Source organism: Oncorhynchus mykiss, chromosome 6, assembly GCF_057628025.1.
Source record: "Oncorhynchus mykiss isolate SJ-2025 chromosome 6, ASM5762802v1, whole genome shotgun sequence".
NCBI lineage: Eukaryota > Metazoa > Chordata > Actinopteri > Salmoniformes > Salmonidae > Oncorhynchus > Oncorhynchus mykiss.
The window spans coordinates 71,942,037-71,966,851 of NC_143027.1; the positions used below are offsets into that span (position 1 = coordinate 71,942,037).

Genomic DNA, 24,815 nt, shown 5'->3' on the forward strand with positions numbered 1-24,815 from the left:
GTAGACTTCATGCCTGATATAAAAACAAACATTGGGAAAGGTTGTAAAACTGGAAATGACTTGCGTTTGTATGTCATAGCCCTCGCACTTTGTAAGGTTATGATTTCCAAATGCAATCAAACCATCCTTTCTTATTCCAGCCTGAACCACTCCCTAAATCAGTCGATTACAGTATAACAACAATAGCTTTCAGGACAGTAGGCTATATTGAATTTCGCTCTGGTGATCAGTTATGGGGACGCGGCGTGCACCACGCGCAGATAGTGTGCACGAGGCTGTCGCTGACCTTGGTGCTGAACAGCCAGAGGTTCTCGCGACGTCAGAAAAGCTGGCTGTCTCCACATGAGACGCGCAAGCCCAGCTCTGTGGTTTATAGAAGCAACTCCACACACCGCCAGTTCCCGCTTTTGCTGATTGTTTTTTTGTTTAAAATTATATGGTTATCACCGTAGACGCTTCTAACGTTTTTCTCTTTCGTTCGCTTTAGGAATTATCTGTAGATTTTCATCACGATGGCATTGCATGCACTTGTACGTGAGGCGAACGATGAGTATGTAATGGTGAATGGGGAATCAGGGCTCATCTGATTTCTCTCATATGTAGGCGTTTTACAGCGATCGACGCGTGATAGGCTACAGATCTTGTCTGCTTTTCTTATCAAATAATCATATACATCGCTTGCTTCACGGGTTTGTTCGGTCACATTGTACCGTAACATGAAGCTTAAACAATAGACATTTTTGAGAAAAACATTACATTTGGATATGGAGTCCGTCAAGATGAGAGCCAAAGAGGGGATAAAGGAATTTGGGGCGAAGACCCTGGGGCAGATGTACAAGTAGGTGTTGAAATTCTGTTTTATATACAGGCTAGCCCATGTTTAAACATAGGGCTGGTTATGATTTCTGTATTTTCAAGTGATAGGCCTACAATATGGTGGTGTCATATGGTGGTGTAATGGTAGTAGACTACTGTACGTTCCTAGCCTATGCCGAGAAGTGTGTTACTTTTATCTCAAACAGCTTGCAGTCATGGTCACGCCTCTAATAGACGTAGTGGGAAAATTATGCAATTCTGTTTAACCTCGTGAAAGCACAGGAAGGACCTTGATGTATGTGGAAAAAGTCACTAATACATTCACGCCTAGTATGTATGCGATTAGATCATTTAAAAAGTCCACTGAGTGTTATCTTCGTTTGCAACTGCGTCCCTGTTATATTTTAAATATTTTACTAAAAACCTCATGTAGTTGTGGGAGGGTATCTATTTCATTATTTACGGGATTGGTATCGATGTATTACTAGTCTAAACGTCTAACTGATTTGTCTTGCTAAGTGACAAGGGCTTCATTCAGACATATATTCTGATGCTTGTAGTTGCAGCATACTGTCAATAAATGTATTGTTGAAGCTCTAAATGAATATATTTCGTTTTGGTTAGAATATTTTTTCGATTCATTGGTGCTTCCTTCGATAGGCCTATTTTGATTCCAAATCCCACTTTAAACTTAGGCTGTATGAAATAACAGTTACATGTTATTGCGTAAAAAATATGTATTTTTCGTTGGGCATAACGAAATTATCACCTTACTGTAGTTCATGTAAATTACACATTATGTGCAGTAGTTTTGATATTCCAAATGTATATTCTAAACAGGAGTGCTTAATTAGATAGCTTCATTGTTACAGTGCCGTTGTGAATAAGAAAGAGTTCTTGTAATTTTTCCTTATGTCGATTTCACATGTTTTTTTTTAGGTATAGGCCTAATACTGTAACTGTAGGCTAAGCTTTATTTGGGTTCATTTTGGGCAAACAAATTAATTGTGCATATGGTCATAAATGCATTTGAAACCGCAGCGTGAATGTTTTCCTGGAGAGATGAGCAACTGCCCAATCCGTGAATGCAAATGAGGGTGAAGGTGAGCGGTTGCTGCAATGCGGTGGACTCATCTTCATTCGCTTCTTGCTCCAATGTACGATGCTTTTTTGGCCTTCGATTAAATTGAACCTGGTGCCGCTAACATACAGCGCTATTTTATATTAATAGTTTCTAAATTACCTTGCAAAAGTAGACTTTTCGTTTAGTGAAAAAAACAAAAACATTTTCTGGATCATGTTAGTTATCATGTTCTGAATCATGTTGGTTATCATTCATCAAATAGCGCCCCCAGTCGTTGGGGCGAATACACTATCCTCATAAAACAACGGATATGTAATGTAGACCTAGATAACCTAATAAAATTATGTTTCAGTACGCTACCCAAAGACGATGGTTTTCAAATATAAATCAGTCGTCTTCCTTATTTTCAAAAACTTCTACATTTTAAAGACTATTTTTGGACATGCAGGCTATAAAATATAGGCATGTAGGTCTATTATTTAACTTAATTGTAGGCCTGAATTGTTGCTACACTAAAATGCCTTTATTTTTCATAACATTCAAATATCAAACGTAGGCTGATCTATTAATTTGATGCTGATTAACCGAGGAAATTGGATGACTTTTTATCTGGCTGTTTGAAGGGTGATGGAGAAGCGACAGGGAACTGGTGAAGTTATCGAACTAACAGAGGACGGCAGGCCCTCTGAGGCCCAGGAGAAGAAAGCACCTCTGTGCGACTGCACGTGTTTTGGGCTGCCCCGCCGATATATCATCGCCATCATGAGCGGTCTAGGCTTCTGTATATCCTTCGGCATCCGATGCAATCTGGGCGTGGCCATCGTGGGAATGGTCAACAACAGCACTATTCACAAAGATGGGAAGATCATCATCACAGAGGTGTGTATGGTGCACACTTTACTGACGTCAACATCGTGTCACCGCCCTCCTGCTCCATAATTTGTCGTCCCTAAAAATAGTCCAGATGTTGGAGGTCTCCTAATCTTCTCACACTTGACCTGACCTTATATTGAAAATAAAAAATAGGCAAAGGCAGATACAGGACATTTCCCTTATTGTATTGGTTTTATAGCGAGATTATCTCATTATTTTTCAGTGCAGCCATAATAGGTATGCCACAACCATAAACTATGGTATCCCATAATAACACAGCATTTAGCCTGTGTATCCTACACATCGGAATTGTGTACCGTATATGACAGTAGTGATTATTGCTCACATTTCTGCTACTCACTATATCCTTATTTACTGTTATGATATGAGAGCCTTATGATTTGGTTATTACGGTTATTATACGGTATTATACGTTTTGTGAATTATTGTATTGAATTATAATGAAATTATACATGTGAAGAGGATTTATTATGATGTTTCATCGATTTTTTATGGTTTGTTTTATTGTCTTTTTTTATTTCACTGGAAAGAAAGCGAAGTTCAACTGGGACCCAGAGACAGTCGGTATGATCCATGGTTCGTTTTTCTGGGGCTATATAGTGACGCAGATCCCGGGAGGGTACATATGCTCGAGACTGGCAGCTAACAGGTAGGCAGGCCTACATTTTTTTTTTTTTAATTTTTTTTTTTTTACAAAAGTTCTCATTCCTCTCACAGTCTCAAATGTGATTTATTCGTTATTATTCAATTGGTTACTAAATCCATCACTATGAAATGAACGACCCTCAAGAAAAAAATGAAAATAGGTCTGATTTCTTTTAGTCATGAAGAGATGTACCCGAGCAACTGTGATGATGACGTGGATGTTGGCTACTGAAGCCTGGATATACTATCGGTTTTCAACGTATTATTATCACACCTTTTACCGTCAGAATACATTTTGTAATAAGCAATTTTTTTAACGGAATCAACATTTTAATGGTCTGAAAATGTTGCAGACACAATGGCATACAAGGGTTTGCTTGGACGTTTCAAATCTTTACGACAATTCGGCCTTTATTGTAAATGAGAGGGAGGATTTGTAGGCCTGTATTGTGACCCAAGGTTTAACAGACAGTAGGCATAGTAACCAGTTTGACACTGTGACTGCAATGGAGAAGGCCATTAATGGGGAATTAATTTGTGAGGGAGCGACTCAGCCGCTGACGCTGGCAGTACTATTGAGATTTGACGGTGTCGCTCCGGTCCACAGGGCTTTCTGCCACCTGTTAATGAGGTCCCCGGGGGGAGCCGTGTCTAATTTGTTGCATTCTGGGGGCATGGCGACCAGCCCGGTCCTCGTCGCCGAAGGCTTACTCACGCTCATATGCACTGTGCACACTAAACATGGCTTATAAATAAGGTTAAGGCCTAGCTTACATGAGGCATGAGCAGCATTTAAATATAGGAGATGACAATAGGAAATCTAGGTTTAATTACTTTATATTTAGTGGGTCTTTGGACCTTAGTTCATCATAGTAGTGCCCATAATAATTTGGTGATGGCAAGTTATACCCTGAATATACATGAAGAAAAACTATCAATTTGGTTGAGTATATACAATATTACTATTTGTTGAGCGGGCTATTTAAATATATACGATGTGTTACATGTGTATAATCTAGTTTAATGTATAACATGTTTATTGTCTATATGCTTTCTTGATTGACATTGAGATGTAATCGAATCAACCTGTCTCGTGCCAGAGAGTCACCTCAATCGGATTAGAGTTGCCCCCCGCGTGCGGGTGGGAGGAGCGGGGTCTCCGGGTGTGTACAAGACGTGACAAAATTTTTAAAAATACCATGTTTCGTGTTATTCATTTGCGATTGCCTCCACTGGCTCAGCTGCGCTGAAACCAATGTCGTCTGCTGTCCGCACTCCCTGTCATCACGCTTTCATTTCTTTCTCCAATTGAATTATTGCAATCAAACGTAAATTGAAAAGTTAAAGGTGCACTAGCCAATGCTTGACATGAAAAAATCCAAGTCTTAAATATTTTAATTATGCAAGAAAATTATATATATATATATATATATATATATATATATATATATATATATATATATATATATATATATATATATATATATAATTGAACGTAAGATTGGCCATTTGATTAGAATAAGAACAGCAGGCCGAGTTATTTAACCATTGGAAAATGGGATAAAGAAATTACATTAAATAGCCTATTTGAAAAGCACTAACTCCATTTCGATAGTAAACCAGTAAATGAGTGTGGAATGTGATATGTTCGATGGGTCCCTGATGAATTTAGCCCGGATGGCCATAAAAAAAATCTGAGATTAATAAATTAAACATCAAGTCAATGAGAGGCCTAGGCCTTTGAAGAATAAATTGGCCAATACATAAATGCAGGTTAAATAAATCACTAGGCCTACTGGATACATTGTTTATCAAAAGGATAAACGACATACGATATGTGCAAATGTATATATTTCTGTTTCATTTAGGGTTTTCGGTCTAGCCATTTTTCTTACCTCGACGCTCAATATGTTAATCCCCTCCGCGGCACGGACGCATTATGGACTGGTCATCTTTGTGAGGATATTGCAAGGGCTGGTGGAGGTAAGGAGTTATTTAATTCAAAAGTCACATTTCTGGAGAGCTATTTATTTCTATGCACATTTTAATTGAGATTGCATTGGCCTATCCTGTCAATACCACATCTTTTGAAAATGGCCAATTTTCCTTTGTGGCATTTCAATTCTGATTAGGCTACAGTATAGCAGAGGCAATGGAATAGAGGCAGTACAACAGCCAGAATTCACCCTGGAGAAATGTGAGACTGTTGTATTGATCTGCAGCTGGGTATTTGTATTTGTTCTAAAAATATGTTCAGCGTTTTTTACACAAAAATTAACTGTAGTTGTTCTGGTTTTGTCCCATCTTGATTACTGTCCGGTAATATGGTTACGTGCAGCAAAGAAAGACATAGAAAAGCTGCAATTGGCTCAAAACAGAGCAGCACGCCTTGCCCTTAACGACACATCAGTCTTTCCTGGTTGATGGTTGATGAGAGATTAACTGCTTGTTTTCTAGTTTTTATGAAAAATATTACTGTGATGAAAATTCCAGATTGTCTGCATAATCAAATAACATACAGCTCAGACACCCATACATACCCCACAAGACATGCCACCAGGGGTCTCTTCACAGTCCCCAAGTCCAAACGAAATGACGGCAAAGCACAGTATTTTACAGAGCCATGATCGCTTCCATCTCCAATTACTCAAGCAAACAGCAAAATTACACACACACACGCACGCACGCACACACACACACACACACGCACACACGCACACACAAACTATCACACTATCACACTCTAACACACACACTCTAACACACACAATCTACACACACATTATTCTTTAGTTGTATTGTTTGTATATCTTTATACAGTTATTTTACATTTGTGTAACTGTTCTTGTCTATCAGTGTATCAGTGTTTTCCCACTGGGCACAGACGGCAAATTAACATTGATTCCATGTTGGTTCAGTGTAATTTCATTGAAATAATGATGTGGAAACAACGTTGATTCAACCAGTGTGTGCCCAGTGGGTTGTTACTTGACATGTTTTATGTTTTTGTGTGGGCCTGCTGCTTCGGCAAAAGCTAATAGGGAGCCAAATAAACCAATAAACCCGCTGAAACATATCTGCTCTGCTCTCTGGTAGCAACACCACAGTTAGAAAAATGCTGGTCTAGCCAGAATCATATTCCCAAAGACAATGTGCTGAAACATCAGCAGCTCATGAATCCACTGTCCAGTAGGCAAATTGAAACATGAGATGTTGGCAGCGGCTGCCTTGTACAGTAAAACATGATGCCATGTTGATACTGAAGGGCAGGCTACATTCACAGTGTCATAATAAAACACATCCAGCTAAACGAATCAGATGTGGAAAAAGTACTCAAATGTCATACTTGAGTAAAAGTGAAGATACCTTAATATAAAACGACTCAAGTAAAACTGAAAGTGGATAAGTAAAAGTAAAAGTAAAAGTTGTCAAAAATATAAATAGTAAAGTACAGATACCCCAAAACAATGACTTAAGTAGTACTTTAAAGTATGTTTACTTATTTACTTTACACCACTGAAACAGATACACAATCCTGGCAGCAGAGACAACAATAGAGAATCATTTTGAACACCATTGATGGAATTTTAGAATAATACTTTATTGTCCATTATCTTGCAGAGATTGGAAATGTATATTTATTCTCACAGGCCTGACTAACTACTTTCTGTGCAATAATTCTATTAAAATAATTGTCTATAGGCTGTGTTGGCTGTGAGTGATAGACATAGGGTTCAAATTAATGTCTTGTGATAATGAATGGTGTAATTTAATAACAACAGCACATCTACGTGTTTGGCATTGATGGCTGAGGTGAGACTGGGCCAGTAGCTCCCATCTGGGCACACACTGGTTGAATCAACGTTGTTTCCACGTCATTTCAATGAAATGACGTTGAACCAACGTAGAATAGACATTGAATTGACGTCTGTGCCCAATGGGTCCTTGATTTGAATGAGCCATCATGTGACAAAGGCTAATCTGGTTATGTCTTGTTTTTGTCTCTGTAAGGAAAGGTGTTTTGAGTAAATTCAGTAAATAGCGCAACATGAATTAAGTTGGGCGTGGCATACGAGCTTACAGGAGGACCTAAAAGTGATTTATATATAGTGATCTCAGATCAGTCCAGTGGATAGCTAGGATACATCTCCTCCTAGCATGTCCATGCAGATTGCATTTTCAAATAGCACACTCTGTTCCAATTAGCAGCTAATGAACATTTAATGGCAGCAGCATTGTCAGTGAAATGAGAGGCTCATCAGTTAGCTCAGAGCACTGCGTCTCTTATTAATGTTAATCAAAAAGGCAATGAATAGAGAGGTATGTTGGTTTTGGTTTGTGATCATATTTGATTTACAACCATGGCAGCTCATATCTAGTAGTATCATCTCTTGTGATTGTCAGCTCAGTGCAGGCAAATCTATTATTAATATGTCTTCTGTTTACAATTTCTCCCATTATTCTGTGAAACCATCTATTTGAATTGCACAGTTTTCTACATTTAGTCTTTAAGATGGTTGTGTGCAATCTCATGTTTTTAATTTTATTTTTTTATATATATTAATCAGTTGGGCCAAAATGGGTCAACTATTTGAAGGACATGTGAAGAATGATTAGAAGACAAGGTTAAGATGACAAATGAATGTTGCATTTTACCAAATTAATCCAATCGCAGGTGGTACTGTAACACGTTACACTATATCTTAGCTAACACATTAAGGGCGATAGACTGTAACAAGGCTCAAGATTCAAGGCCTGCCCACTGGGCACACACTGGTTGAAACAACGTTGAATTGGTGGTTATTTCATGTTCATAAAGGTTTAATTTTACCCAATGAAACCCACAGGGGTGGTAATTGTAACAAAATGCCTACAAGTTTAAGAGATGACATGTTACCCCAGGAAAGGTAGCCTATCGGTTAGAGCTTTGGGCCAGTAACTGATTGGTCGTTGGTTCAAATACCCGAGCCGACAAGGTGTCAATGTGCCCTTGAGTCAGGCACTTAACCCTAAATTGCTCCAGGGACGTCATATTACTGGATGACCCTGTAAAACTGCACCTATCAGGTATATGTGACAAATAAAACATACAGTACCAGTCAAAAGTTTGGACACACCTACTCATTCATGGCTTTTTCTTTATTTGTACTATTTTCTACATTGCAGAATAATAGTGAAGACATCAAAATGATGAAATAACACATATGGAATAATGTAGTAACAAAAAAAGTGTTCAACAAATCAAAATATATTTTAGATTCTTCAAAGTCGCCACCCTTTGCCTTGATGTTGACACTCGGATATAAATGATGACGGGCGGTAACTATAGAAACAAGACAGCTTTATTCACGTCAGGGGAATTTAGTAAAAAGTGTCAGCCTATTTGCAACACACCTCCTTGTTATTGTATTTCCATTGTTGTGTGTTTCACCTGCATTCAGTAGTCTATGAATTGCATGATTATGAAGGCATACATGTATGATAGCATGTAGACTTATTTACAGTGTATGTAGTTCTGTCTTGTGATGTACATGTATTATGTCATGTTTGATGTTTTGTGTGGACTCCAGGAAGAGTAGCTGCTGCTTTAGCAGTAGCTAATGGGGATCCTAATAAAATGCTAAATACTAAATGTTAAGCAGTATTGCTAGAATCCATTGCTATTGCCATAAGGAGCAGGATGATCAGAATTTTCTGGCCATCTTATTCATTATAATTTAATGATAATAGCAGCAGTATGATTTACTTTAAACCAGTTACCTACTCTTAGTTGCTCATGGTTCTGTGGTTTGTGTGACCTACCCAGGGAGTGACCTACCCAGCCTGCCATGGGATCTGGAGTAAGTGGGCTCCTCCTCTGGAGAGGAGTCGCCTGGCAACCACCTCATTCTGTGGTAAATACTCTTTTCAAAGTATCTTATCTGTCACACTATGGTAGTGAAGCAAGAGGTACAGTAGTTGTACTTCCTTTGTCTATTTAGATTTCCTTTTTCTTCTCTTCCCCCTCTCTACCATTTCCTCTTACAGGTTCCTATGCTGGTGCTGTCATTGCCATGCCTCTAGCAGGGATCCTGGTGCAGTACTCGGGCTGGTCCTCTGTGTTCTATCTCTATGGTAAGATAGTGTTCCATGGTGATGTTATAGCTTCCAAATTTAAAAGCATGAGCTGATGCACACCCATCCCGAAGAAGGCACTGTGTGACAAAACGTTGGTTAAGTTTACCCACTCAATTGTTGGGAGCATATATAGAGTTTTCAACTGTTATTCTTTTTATATCGCTATCAAATTTGTTTTTTGTAATTTTTTCACATTCTAACCAACAACCTATTTGAAAATATGTTGCGTATAGTACATCATCTTCAGGACATTTTAAAGCTGGTTGCTGATGCTTTCAGACCTCCAGACCATTGATTTCTTCCCATTGTTTTTGTGGGACTGTTCTCCAATAATTTTCCATCTCACCCTGGACTAAATGAATTTGACCTTTCTGTCTGGGGTTTAGTCTATGGGGGATTTCTGAAAGATCCGATTGCCTTTTATGAATTTGATGTTATCGTATAGGCCAATCTAAGCTTTTCACATGTTCACATACAACAATGACACAATTAAAACACATTTACAATAGGGTTTCTGTAGCTTTGCTGCATGGTTCCATAATGACTAGAAGATATACATAATCCACCACCCATATTTTATTTATCCTGTGTAATAATCCCAATATCATTGTGCAGGGTGCTTTGGGATCTTCTGGTATATGTTCTGGATCCTTGTGTCGTATGAAAGTCCTGCTGTGCACCCTACCATCACCCAGGAGGAACGAGTCTACATAGAGGAGAGCATCGGGGAGAGTGCCAAGCTCATGGGCCCTGCTGAGGTGAGGGACAGGGCTTGAGGTTGGTTGAATAAAAGTTGTTTGAAGGGTTTCAAACAACTTTCACTCAACTAACCTCATGCCCTGCTTCTCTGTTTCAGTGAAATAATCCAAATCTGTGTGAAAGTTTGACAAAAGTTTTTTAGTAGGCCATTATGTTTTCTGAGTGATATTAGGCCAGAGTTCTCAAAGTCTTCAAAGTCCACTTCTCCTCATATCGATTCCGATGATATTAAATTGGGAGATGATACTATGCCCCACTTTCTATTCAGGCTTGTTTTGATCTCTGCTCCCCTGAGGCCTCATGCATAAACTGCGAGTACGTCCAAAATATAGCAGCACGTTCTATAATATATAGTCGAATTTAACAGGTAAACATTTGATCTTTTACATTGAAGTAGGCCTATGTTGGCTACTGTAAGTACACAACGTAGTCTCGGGGCAATCTCTGACACTCTGACACTCTATTTAGTATGGTATGTTACGTTAAGTTAGCCTCCTGTGACGCGGAAAAAAATGTTTGTGGTCAGAAAATATGGTTATTTATATTTCATTGTATGTGCAGAATTGTCCTCTGTATCTGTCATTAGGATGTAAATATTACAAAATTGACATTACAATCAATGGGTACAGTAGATGAAAAACATAGATGTGGCATGTCCACTACAGAGCACATTTTTTAGAAACTATTATTTAGCTCTTATTTAATGTGAAAAAAATATTACAAGTCCTGACAACTCACTTAACTATTCCTGTGAAATCCACATACTAGAAACAATTTGAATATCAAACTCACAAAAATTATCTTTAATAATTACACACACTTCTTTTCAAATTACCATAAAATGTGCACATGTTGGACGGCAGCTATTTTTTTTAAGAACCAGGAAGATAAAGTTGTCAAAGTCACACCCCCACATGTGATATCACTGAAAAGCCCATCATGTCCTCTCAAAGGGACAAACAGGACTTAATACAGTGGCTTGTATGGCCTTAGAGATACGGACCAAGAACTGATGTCCACTAAAAAGGACAAAAATGAATTGCTGGGTCTCAGGAGTTTAGGTTACATTATGAAAGAATAGCGGTCGTGCAATATTCTATGAATTACAGGATGTATAATATCATACATTTTACCTAGTCGTACAATATCATACGAATTGGATGACGTAACTTATTATATATCTTGGATGACGCATAGTATTGCACGTCTTGATCTGAGACAAGGTTGCTTGTTGCACCATAACAACAAAGGAGAATTATAGAGAGAATTTCTGTTGGCGGTTAGGGGAACTAACGTCAAAAAGTTAGAAGAACTAAAATGACAAAGTTTACGTGAATTTATGTAGCAGGTTAGGTGGATTGGGTTAAGTTTAGAATAAGGGTTAGGAGAAGGGTTAGCTAAAATACAAGTGACTCAAATGACTCAAATGATGTCAAATAGCCTATCAAAAGCTTCCAAAGCCATGACATCATTTTCTGGATTTTTCCAAGCAGTTTAAAGGCACAGTCAACTTTTTAATCGTATTTAATCTTCTGATCCACTGTAATTGTGATACAGTGTATTATAAGTGAAATAATCTGTCTGTAAACAATTGTTGTGAAAATTACTTGTGTCATTCACAAAGTAGATGTCCTAACCGACTTGCCAAAACTATAGTTTGTTAACAAGACATTTGTGGAGTGGTTGAAAAACAAGTTTTAATGACTCCAACCTCAGTGTACGTAAACATCTGACTTCAACTGTATACACAAACTGTTCCAAACTGTTTTGGCCCATCATTCCTCCCCGACCAACCTCCCTACTTTCGCTTATGTCCGAAGTAACTAGAACATTAGTAGGTATGATACAGTACTTCTTGGAGGTGCTCAGAAATATGTGCAGTATATTCCGTATGACTCTGAGGCCAGGCTGATGTACTGTAATAGATGTTTTATTTATTTAGAGTAGACAATGTTTCAGAATTCGCGGGTAGACCATCGTAAACAGGATTGTGGAAAAGTCGATGCAAAACATTGTTGAATTCAAACGTTCTGCTGACAGGTCAACAGCAATTTCCATTGTTTTCTCTTTCAGAAACGGACAGTTCTTTTGCCAGCTACAGCATAAATTACTGCAAAAGATTAAAAGATTCTGCCAACACAGTAAATAGACCAGTAGCTTATGTAAAATATTTGACAGTATGGGTAGCTACAGTATTGCTGTGTGATAGGAGCATAACATCATAGCCTATTTCATCTCAGAGCCTATAGGAAGGCAAGACATAGAAGCCCAATACTCTAATGATAAACTACATACAGTGCCTTGCGAAAGTATTCGGCCCCCTTGAACTTTGCGACCTTTTGCCACATTTCAGGCTTCAAACATAAAAATATAAAACTGTATTTTTTTGTGAAGAATCAACAACAAGTGGGACACAATCATGAAGTGGAACGACATTTATTGGATATTTCAAACTTTTTTAACAAATCAAAAACTGAAAAATTGGGCGTGCAAAATTATTCAGCCCCCTTAAGTTAATACTTTGTAGCGCCACCTTTTGCTGCGATTACAGCTGTAAGTTGCTTGGGGTATGTCTCTATCAGTTTTGCACATCGAGAGACTGACATTTTTTCCCATTCCTCCTTACAAAACAGCTCGAGCTCAGTGAGGTTGGATGGAGAGCACTTGTGAACAGCAGTTTTCAGTTCTTTCCACAGATTCTCGATTGGATTCAGGTCTGGACTTGGACTTGGCCATTCTAACACCTGGATATGTTTATTTTTGAACCATTCCATTGTAGATTTTGCTTTATGTTTTGGATCATTGTCTTGTTGGAAGACAAATCTCCGTCCCAGTCTCAGGTCTTTTGCAGACTCCATCAGGTTTTCTTCCAGAATGGTCCTGTATTTGGCTCCATCCATCTTCCCATCAATTTTAACCATCTTCCCTGTCCCTGCTGAAGAAAAGCAGGCCCAAACCATGATGCTGCCACCACCATGTTTGACAGTGGGGATGGTGTGTTCAGGGTGTTGCTTTTACGCCAAACATAACGTTTTGCATTGTTGCCAAAAAGTTCAATTTTGGTTTCATCTGACCAGAGCACCTTCTTCCACATGTTTGGTGTGTCTCCCAGGTGGCTTGTGGAAAACTTTAAACGACACTTTGTATGGATATCTTTAAGAAATGGCTTTCTTCTTGCCACTCTTCCATAAAGGCCAGATTTGTGCAATATACGACTGATTGTTGTCCTATGGACAGAGTCTCCCACCTCAGCTGTAGATCTCTACAGTTCATGCAGAGTGATCATGGACCTCTTGGCTGCATCTCTGATCAGTCTTCTCCTTGTATGAGCTGAAAGTTTAGAGGGACGGCCAGGTCTTGGTAGATTTGCAGTGGTCTGATACTCCTTCCATTTCAATATTATCACTTGCACAGTGCTCCTTGGGATGTTTAAAGCTTGGGAAATCTTTTTGTATCCAAATCCGGCTTTAAACTTCTTCACAACAGTATCTCGGATCTGCCTGGTGTGTTCCTTGTTCTTCATGATGCTCTCTGCGCTTTTAACGGACCTCTGAGACTATCACAGTGCAGGTGCATTTATACGGAGACTTGATTACACACAGGTGGATTGTATTTATCATCATTAGTCATTTAGGTCAACATTGGATCATTCAGAGATCCTCACTGAACTTCTGGAGAGAGTTTGCTGCACTGAAAGTAAAGGGGCTGAATAATTTTGCACGCCCAATTTTTCAGTTTTTGATTTGTTAAAAAGGTTTGAAATATCAAATAAATGTCGTTCCACTTCATGATTGTGTCCCACTTGTTGTTGATTCTTCACAAAAAAATACAGTTTTATATCTTTATGTTTGAAGCCTGAAATGTGGCAAAAGGTCGCAAAGTTCAAGGGGGCCGCAAGGCACTGTATTGAACAATAATTAATCTTTTGCATAGAAGTGTGATGGCTGTAGCATTTAGCCTACTTTTAAATGGTTTCAAATATACAATAAATCTATCAGAATGTGCGGACAGGCACTCTCTATAGTCTGCATGTATGTGTTTCTCTCTTTCGCACCGCTGCTGGCCTTTTACTGGTAACTCATGTATTTTCCTCCCTTTTGCTCCATTGTAGAAATTTAAGACCCCCTGGAAAAAGTTCTTCACCTCCATGCCTGTCTATGCAATCATCGTGGCCAACTTCTGCAGAAGCTGGACCTTCTACCTACTGCTTATTAGTCAGCCGGCCTACTTTGAGGAGGTGTTTGGGTTTGAGATAAGCAAGGTGAGACCAGTGGAGCGTTCCCAGGATAGGGCACCAGCCTAGCCAAACAGTGTTTCTGGGGTATGGTACTCGGGGCCTAGGTGAGGGAGGAATGTGTGAAAATGTTGTGCTTGGCTCTAACGGACTTTAATACCTTTTAATACCTCTATGTTGATGTTGATTTCAACTGTTCCTGTCCTCAGGTTGGCATGGTGTCTGCCCTGCCCCACTTGGTGATGACAATCATTGTGCCCATTGGAGGGCAGTTGGCTGACTACCTACGCAGCAGGAACATCCTGTCTACCACTACAGTTAGGAAGATCATGAACTGTGGAGGTGAGAGAACCCCTTCGGCACACTATGCACAATTATATAAAATGTGTTTAATAGAATAGTACTGCTTTTACACTATCTGTATGATGGTGATACAATGACTGTAGCAAAGCAATTCTGTTTTGGACTGTAATTAAATTGCAACTGTGATGGTCCATAGCCCCTGGGTTACTGTAGCATGTGTGTGACTGTCTGTCTCTGCAGGGTTTGGCATGGAGGCTACGCTGCTGCTGGTAGTGGGATTTTCCCACACAAAAGGGGTGGCTATTTCCTTCCTGGTCCTTGCTGTGGGCTTCAGTGGATTTGCCATATCAGGTCAGTGTCTGTTAAACATGTGGTATCAGAGAGTCTGCCAGTATAGATCACAGCTGCCTGTAGGATACTCCTCCTTTACTATTTGTAGACAGAGAACAAATCTACCAACTACACCGTAGATTCTGTCTAGAATGGCCACTATTTATTGCCGGTTGATGTTTATTGTCATGAATCTTGCCATGGAAGCAGCACTGAGTGATTTCCTCTAGATGGGCCGGCTGAAAAATCTAAGTAGGCTATATCGTCAAAATTCAAGAAAACAAAACGTGACCTTTTGGTCTTAATTTAAGGTTAGGCATCAGGGTTAGCAGTGTGGCTAGGGTTAGGTTTAAAATCAGATTTTATGACTTTGTGGCCTTGCCAGCTAGTGACCACTCTGCAGAGCTGCCTCCAGAACAAGATTCATGATGAAAAACTAACTTGCCTACTTATTGTTCCACAGCCACCGATGTGGTCTAAAAAGGACTTGCAATCAGCAATATCCAGCTACAAAGGGAACAGGGTCGATTTCCCCCATTTCTCAAACATCTATTCCAGCTGAAGCTTGTGGCCGCAAGGCAGACCTTGGTTTTACTACTACTCATTTTTCTTGGGCTTTCTCCTGGAGTATTTAATAATTCAGCACAAGTCCCAGAGGAGCTGCCATACAGGCTGGCTGTGTGCAGCTACAGAGGACACTCAGTGTGGGGGAGGAGATTCACTGGCTAGCTACTCCCTTTGCAACAAGATGGCTGCATGGTGCTTTGTTTTCATCGCAATTTAATTTCCATTACATTTATATTATGTTTGGGATATTTCAGTAGTTTTGATACATCCACATACTAGTACTCCATTAAGGGGGATGTGGTCTTAATTAAAGAAAAAAAGGTAATTACTAATGGTGGTTTTTATTACCTACCTAGAATGAGCTCTAGAGACCATAAGGGCTAGAGCCTATCAGATCTGCGCTAGCCGACATCCACATATCGGTTGTTTTGTCGGTGTCTGAGGTGCAGCCGCGTTACAAGTTCAAACACTCGAATGCGTGATGTTTTATTGCCTGATAGGCTATGATTCCCCCCATCCAAATTAACATTAAATAATGAATTAGCATATAACTTCTATTGGCGTTTTGAACTTCTAACGCAGTGGGGATACTAAGGAAGGGAGTGATTTGTGACACAACAGCAGCCACTCACTTATTTGTCAGTTCATAACGCAGTTACACCTCCAACAACAGTTGTCATGCAGATGTCAGCCATCGCGGGTTTACACTAGATTTGATTGAAACGAGGTCTAAGTTATAGTGAAATCAGTTAAACCACAAGAACTATAACCACTGGATTTTATTTAATCAAATGCTAATCAATTGTTGTCTTAGAGATTTGTCACGTAGAGAGTAACTTCACACTGAAAACCTTGTATTTCATTCTGAACGTTCTTTCCATCAGGATTCAACGTCAATCACTTAGACATTGCTCCACGCTATGCCAGTATCCTTATGGGCATATCCAACGGTGTGGGCACCCTGTCTGGCATGGTATGCCCATTGATCGTAGGTGCCATGACAAAAAACAAGGTAAGACATCCTGTTACCCTTGGAAAGTCCATAAAACATCATGGTTAAACGTAGATTCATTATCAGATAGAACTACAATTCTCTGTGACTTTGTATAAAACACTTTATATTCCATCTGTCCACATGAAGACTCGAGAAGAGTGGCAGTGGGTGTTCCTCATCGCTGCTCTGGTTCACTACGGGGGAGTCATCTTCTATGGCATCTTTGCCTCTGGAGAGAAGCAGCCGTGGGCCGACCCAGAGCTGACCAGCGATGAGAAGTGTGGCTTCATCGATGAGGATGAGCTGGCAGAGGAGACGGGCGACATCACCCAGAGTTACAGTGCCCTGGGCGGCGGTCCGACCAAAACGTATGGTGCCACTACGCAGAACGGGGGCTGGGCTGACAGCTGGGATAAGAAGGAGGAGTTTGTCCAGGAAGAGGCAGAGGGAGGGCCGTATGGCTACAGGCAGGACCAGGACTACTCCTAGAGACAGCAGACACAATGACCATCAAACGGTAGACTTATTTTGTAGTGTTTACCAGTTTAGACGAAACAAGTCAAAAACCAAACAAAAAAGATAACAACCCATTGTTGTATGTTTGCACAAATTCAAATCATTATTTCAAAATATAAAATTAGTTCAAAACAGGATTTTATTGTGCAAATAAAAATATTACTATAGAGATGTAACACATATCAAATTGGCAGATCTATTTGTAAACGTAATATGCATATAAATTATAGATATATTTATTTGGAGTGCAATTGTGTGTAAGTGTGAACCATTTCCACCTCATCAATCTGTGCTTCTTCATTCTGGAGATGCCTGTTATGTACGATCAGACAAGATTTAACTGGCTTCCTGGATCATCATGCCTAACTGGTTCTTATTACAACTCCTCATGAGCCAGCCATTGCAGTGTAAAAGAAACATGTCACTGGTAAAAGGGGACTTAACCAGGAATGAGACTGTATGTCTTAGGTTGTACAGTATCTCTTCTGAATGCACTGAAAGTAGTGTGTCCTTTTAATGCACAATATCATTTTCTTTTCTTATTATTATTGGTTTGTTAAACTGTGTCTTTAACACAAAAAGGCATAAAAATACAATAATGTTTTGAAGAACGACATAACACTTTCGCCAGCTGATGTAAAAGTCTTAAGATGCATGAAAGAAGAATAATGACGAAGCGTTGCTCACGTGTTTACTGTGCCATTTTGAGCGCTTGGGACTATACGGTTCTATCTGCATTTTCAGAGCTTGGGACTATACGGTTCTATCTGCATTTTCAGAGCTTGGGACTATACGGTTCTATCTGCATTTCTTTCAAAATGAAGTTAGTGACATAGCCTTGTTCTGTTCAATGTTCTCTTCCTATGTACCCCAATTCAAGTTGTTAAGTTCAAAAGAATACAAGATATAAAATAGCTGACACCATTCAAACCAATGAGGGTTTGGAACTTTGAAGCCAATTATCTCAGAATCATCTTCTTACAGATTGAACCTTGTAGTCCCAAGCTCTCTATTTCATGCCTATAACAATGTTACATCTGTTGTTAAAAGTGTACGTTTGGAGGTTACAAACATTCATAACTCAGTTATGTAATTATTATGATCATTATGTCAGTTAAATTGTGTGGTCAATTCAAGTCATTTCAAGGCATTTCAATGAGCTTTGTTGTTGTTTAAAGGTAAATGTTTGTCTGAGGTGACTAAAGAAAAATAACTATGATGTATAAGAGCACATGGACAATATAACCAAATGCTGGCCGGCACTATCAAGGGCCTGTGCAATGCAGCGAAAGACCAGCCAGCCGATCCAGAAGTAGCCAATCAGTATATCTACTGTACAGACAGTCCGTCAGCAGGAGATATGTTTTGCTAATGAAAAGGAAACATTTTTAGACTGGGATAGTGACCCAGATAGACAATGTTGTTAAAGAAAACTATACCTTACCAGTCCAGGAGGAAAATTAGCCAAGTTGGGGATTGAGATTCATATTACATATACTTGTAAAAACATTAGAGCATTACTGAATAAAAAAACATGACAGTATAGCTGTTACTGCCTATGTAATGTATGTCACATTGAACGTTTACCATTCCTTAAAGAGTAGGTAGACAATCAAAAGAGCAGCAAGACATGATTTAGCCAGTGTGTATAGAGTGGGAATGACCAGTGTAGAGATACTGGGTTCCAGTCAATGATTTATATATACACTAGATGACTGACAAGGGCCTTGTTTAGAAGCCGCCGCGCCTCCATCTTGGCACTCCCCAACAATGTAAATAAATATTTTGGAAGCTATAAAAATGCATTTATTAATGCCTACATTTGTTTTTGCCATGTTTATTCTATTACAGAAACTTTAATGCATACTGTTAAATGATATTATGTGAGCTAAACATTCCAAAAAATACATGTAAAATGTTTTCCTTAAAAGTATAAGTTACTGTCCCCAGTACAAAAAAACTACTTAAATACATGTAATTTTGGCCTATAAAACATTTAATTGTAATACTATAGAATTCCATTAATTCCAATGGAGGACTGCTCCTACTGGGAAGTGCCAATATGGCTGACCGGTGGCTTCAAAGCCTCTCATTGACCAGTAGATAACATCAGCAATCCAGGGTTTATATACATCATTGGTTTCAGTAGCGTGTCAGGGACCTAAACCTGCTTTTCACTGTCTGTCTGTGGAGACCAAAAGTCAGCACTTCACAATGTATTTATGGAAATGTATTTATGCATGGAACAAAGCCGTAGTCTGAATGTTCTTACTTTTTATTTCTTTCACAAAATGTATTTTGTCTCTCAAACTGTTACTAATGTGTCAATTTCTTTGCACAATTTACCAAAGGTAACGTGTCAAGCTGGGTTTGAACAGGAGGGCTATATACTAAAGGAATTGCTGGACATTGCAGTGAAGGCCTCTGTAGGCCTCTCCAGGTGGCGCTAACCATACTCAGTGTACAAAGCAATAAATCCATGGTAACAGTTGTTGTCAACCATTGAAAAATGTAAAACACTAGCATATGTAACTAGAGCGTTACTTTTACGTTTCAAGCTGTGTTTTTTGTGATATCAAATATAGAAAAGAACAAACACAAGTACTTGTAAAAATATAAAACCTATGTAGTTAGAGTCCTCCACACAGCTCTTTGACATGCTGATAATGCAGGGAGTTTGTGAGGGGACTGCTCACCAGAAGAGAATGATACCCTGGGCCATTCCTGTGACATGGATGATGTCTATCTCCATATCTCTATGGTTCCACTCCTGTTGGTGTCTGCGCATCCGTTGTTGTTCTGTACAGTTTTCAGTGGTCGTTTTGGAGGGTGTGCTATTGTTCAGTTTTTTCTCTCTCTCTAAACCCTGTTGGTTTGATTGATGTGTGTTCTGTCAGTGGCTGGACCCCTATTGCCCCCTTAACCATCTGTCTCTAACTACCTAAACCCCTTTCATTGTTGCAATATTCAATGATGTGAAGGTTGTCTGTAAAGGTGATCTAACATTTACAGAAATGGTAGATGTATAACATGAAGTAACGGTACCTTCTTCCTGTTTTGTGCCTCTGAGTGAAGTTACAGTGTGATTCTATGGCTTATTTTGCTGTGTCAATGGAGAAATTTGTTGATGTCAAAATGAAATGCTCTATATATCCATTTTATAAAAAAACAAATGAACAAAACATAACTTGTGTCTGTATTTGTGTGAACACATCCACAATCGTACAGCTCAATCAGTGAAGTCTGTATAGGCAGATGAAGAAGCCTGGCTTTAAGTCCAATTGCTGTATTTATGATTCCAAGGGGAAAAGTGCCTAATGTGTCTGACTACTAACATTGGTATAATGGTCCTTCAGAGTTACAAGCTTGGACAAGAGCACACTCTCTCCCAGAAAATGTGCTTTGTGGTATACCTTGCATGATGTCTGCACACGACCTGAGTCCGTCTTGCACTAAGCTTACAGGACATGGTGACCCCTCTCTACCAAAGGACCCTTCCTCCCTCTCTATTCTCCTTCTTTGACTTGTAGTGAAATCAATGGACCAGTCCCTCGTGCTCAGCCGAACCTATTGACTGTTCTAACCTCTTAATGGAGATGGGAGGGAGGAGCAGCACTTATAGGGCTATTTGGAAGAACTGCTCGATTCAGAGAGACCCTTGGGACTGAAGCCCCCCTCATGGTGGGAGACCCACAACACTCTTTTTGAAACAGGCCCAGGAAATATTTCCTCATGTTCGCAACATTCAGCACTAAACTGGTACACCGAGTTTATATATATATTTTTTACAGATGGTTAAATCGATAGATTGAGTGATTGTTAAAAGGTTGCTGTGAAGACCAGCATGATTGCTAAGAATGGTTGCTTAGAAGGCACAGATGAATTGTTGAGGGCTTCTCCTCTTGCATTCACTGCTAATTGATACCAACAGTCAGTAAAAAGATGACCTTCAATTCAAATAAGTATTGGCAGAAACTGAAAGGTTACAGTCTCTGTTAGACTTCCCCGTGTCTCAGCATGTGTCTGTGCATTAACAGAGAATCCTGTCACCCTGTCATGCCAATTGAATTAGCTACCTTCCATTCGACAACTAATTTCCAACTGAAGAAATGGCTAACTCCCAATTCAACTTTATTAACTGTGATTAATTCATTACATGTCCCTTCCCTTAAACACTACAAAGGTAAAACTATGTGTTAGCATTCTGCTATTGTCCTGGCTTTGTTTACATTTAGTAGATAAACTAATTCCAAATAGAATAGGCCTGGGCCTCCCGAATGGAGCAGCGGTCTAAGGCCCTGCACTACAGACCCAGGTTCAATCCCGGGCTTGATCACAATCAGCTGTGATAGGGAGTCCCATAGGATGGCGCTCAATTGGCCCAGCATTGTCCAGGTTAGGGGAGGGTTTGGCCAGGGTTCTTTACTTGGCTCATCACGCTCTTGTGACTCCTTGTGGCAGGCCAGATGCCCGCAGCCTGACCTCGGTCGTCAGTTGAACAGTGTTTCCTCTGACTGACACATTGGTGTAGCTGGCTTCCGGGTTAAACAGGCAGGTGTTAAGAAGCACGGCGTGGCGGGTCATGTTTCGGAAGACGCATGACTCAACTTTCACCTCCCGAGCCCATTGGGGAGTTACAGTGATGAGACAAGCTCAGAATTGTTGAGAAAAAGGGGGTCATTTTTATATTTTTATAATAAACAAAAGAAATTGCCCTATAGTTTGGTAGCTGTCAATACGTAGTTCTGTCACATTTTCAAGCTGCCACCAAACTGCCACCTTTAAATCAAATATATCTTCAGCTGCTACTCAATAGCATTTAACACCCGATGAAAGGTACCAGTACACAGGGACAGGACTAGAGAGCCCTGGAAAAAACCAAACTGCCACCTTTAAATCAAATATATCTTCAGCTGCTACTCAACAACATTTAACACCCGATGAAAGGTACCAGTACACAGGGACAGGACTAGAGAGTTTTTTCTACACTAGTGACGTCGTATTTCCTTGTTTCTCTGCTAAACAGCAGGATGTTTGCAGAAGTCATGGGGGCGGAGCTCCTTTGCTGATTGATGGCACCTGGATCAGCAGAGGATAAACAATCAAGGGGGAGGGAGCGTGTAGACACAGACACCCTGCAATTACACCATGAGCCATGTCCTGGCTCAGCCCATTGCTTTCATTAATTTGACAGGCTCGATAAATGTGTCACCAGCCCCTTAAATTATATTTTCTCCCAGCCAACCAGCCAGAACGGTCACGGTTCTCATCTCATAGCAAACAGGGGAACTGACCCATAACCCCCTGTGTGACCATCAACCCATCTATTATAACTAAACTGTCTATCCCTATTCTGTCCTATATGATTATTAAGGCAAGAGAGCAAAATGGAAGTGTCTATGTAAGTGTGCGTGTGTGTGTGCATTTACATGTATGCATTATGCAAGTGTGTGTGTGGTGTTAGTGAATATCAGAGGGTGTAGCTACATAACAGAGTGTATGTCCATATGCTCAGTGGTTTAAAGATGACTGCTCATCTGTGGGTGGGGGGCAGGTGATATAGTGACCCCGGGGGACCATGAGGGGAGGCTATGTGATGCCAAAATCACTCTTTGATGACTGGGGCAGCACTGGGGCCCATAAGACCCTCTGGGCTCCCTGTTCACCCTGAACACCCTGTTCTCCACATACAGCCTCCATGATACACGGAGGAGCTACTGAAATCATTGTCCGAGGACACAACACCCCCAGAGACGATAATGTGAAGCACACCTATCGTGCATTTCAGCATCTCTGTGCATAAAACACTGAACGAATGAATGAATTGTCGGTTGTAAAGCGCAATGAAGAGTACAACCCACATAGCCCAACCCCCTCTCCAATAGACCACTGCTACAGATTTCATCTATAATTTGGAGGTTTCATTACATTGGTGCAATAACACACGAAGCTAGCGACTGATTTTTTATTGAATGAACTTTGTCGTATGGATTACAGACTGGAACAATAGAATGTAGAATCTTATTAGTGTAATGTCCCGGTTACCTCTAGCATCCCTGGACGAGAAATATGATTCCACTCTCATATCGCATGTCCTCTCCCCAGCCATCTTCAGTCATGAAAAGCCACGGGACTTTTTCACAGTGTTACATGAATGATTGTAGTAAGACAGGATGCGTATTTGGCAGGGGAGAGGCATGGATTGGCTGGGTGAGAACCCGCCTCTGGCTCTGGCAACGTGATAGAGAGTGGAGGGGATTGGCACGTGTTGCTGAATTGCATCACCCCAGCTGGTAGGTGTTGGCCCCCCCTCGTCTGTGTGAGATATGAGATGTGCGTCACAGGTATGAAACCGAGGGAAAGTCTCTGGGGCGTGGCACGATAATGGTTAGAGGGCTGAAGACACACGCACTCCACTTCACCTGGCTTCCTCTCAGATCAAACTGTACAAGACCTGCCCACACAAGCACAAACACAAGCATACAAACAAACACATGCACACACACACACACACACAGGCAAATGGACAGGTGCTCTCCTCTCTCTGCTCAAAGAACTGACCTCTGTACTTAGTTTTCCATTAGTAATATTGTTGCACACAATACTGTCTCTCGTACTGTTTTCAGAATGTCAGTGAATGCAGTCTTCAAAGGATATGCCAGTGTTTGTAGTGCAGCCCTGCATCTAGAGTAGCATCAAAGGAGATGTTTACAGGATAGAAGAGAACATAGAAGGGAAATGTTTATCAAGAGGAAAGGTAAAAGTGAGAATGAATATGAATATTTCGCACTATATTCTCATAAGAGGGTTCAAGGACATCGGTTCGGCGTTAGAAGCATTCAGACACAGCGGGTTTGGGAATATGGATTTTGGGATGTTTTTCAGTGTGAGAGATGATCCTGACTTATAAATGAAATCACATAAAAATGCACCACAAAATAAAAAGGAGAGGATGCAACAGACGATTAGAAAATGAAAAGGGTTTTCTACGATAACATCTGAAAAGCATTCAAAATCTATAAAAGGCAAATGCTTCCTACATCATGGCATTATTCATGCCAAGGAAATGACCATGTGGTAGCATGTTACAGAAGACGGGATGGAAGACAAAAACCTGCATGTACAACCAATGCATGTCAGAAAAGCACCAAAGTCTCTGTGTGATGGAGATAGCATAATGATCTGTTTCAGCACTGGACAGCTCCACTGCCACCAACCTGACAAAAAATGCCAACTGAGGAATGGAAGGGAAAAAACAGATGTGTGCAGGGGATAGAGAATGGCAAGGAAAGTAGACGGAGTAGAAAGTGTGAGACACGGGAAGGGGGGTTTCAATTGATGGAACTTAGGCACGTGTGTGTATGGGGGGGGGGGGGGGGGGTCTACTGCCAAGAGTTTCTCATTCAGCCCTGCATGCCTCTCAGCCTCTCAGTAGCTCTTCACCAGATGGGAGGTAGGGAGGGGTGGAGGGTCGTGAGGGTAGGGGGGCTCTCCTGAACCCCAAGCATTAGGCCTCCCTTTGTCCTCTTGGCTGTCACCGATGGCAGCACAGTGGG

General features: G+C 40.3%; 1 protein-coding gene across 1 annotated transcript; it reads left to right on the forward strand.

Annotated features, from left to right (window-relative positions):
• The first annotated feature begins 133 nt into the window (after positions 1-133).
• LOC110526515 (vesicular glutamate transporter 2.1) lies at positions 134-20,441 on the forward strand. The gene is made up of 12 exons (XM_021607552.3): positions 134-838; positions 2,524-2,779; positions 3,325-3,443; positions 5,308-5,422; positions 9,246-9,333; positions 9,467-9,553; positions 10,172-10,314; positions 14,427-14,576; positions 14,759-14,891; positions 15,093-15,203; positions 16,634-16,761; positions 16,891-20,441. The coding sequence occupies exons 1-12, from the start codon at positions 765-767 to the stop codon at positions 17,230-17,232; spliced, it is 1,746 nt and encodes a 581-aa protein (XP_021463227.1). The 5' UTR covers positions 134-764; the 3' UTR covers positions 17,233-20,441.
• Positions 20,442-24,815: the final 4,374 nt, after the last annotated feature.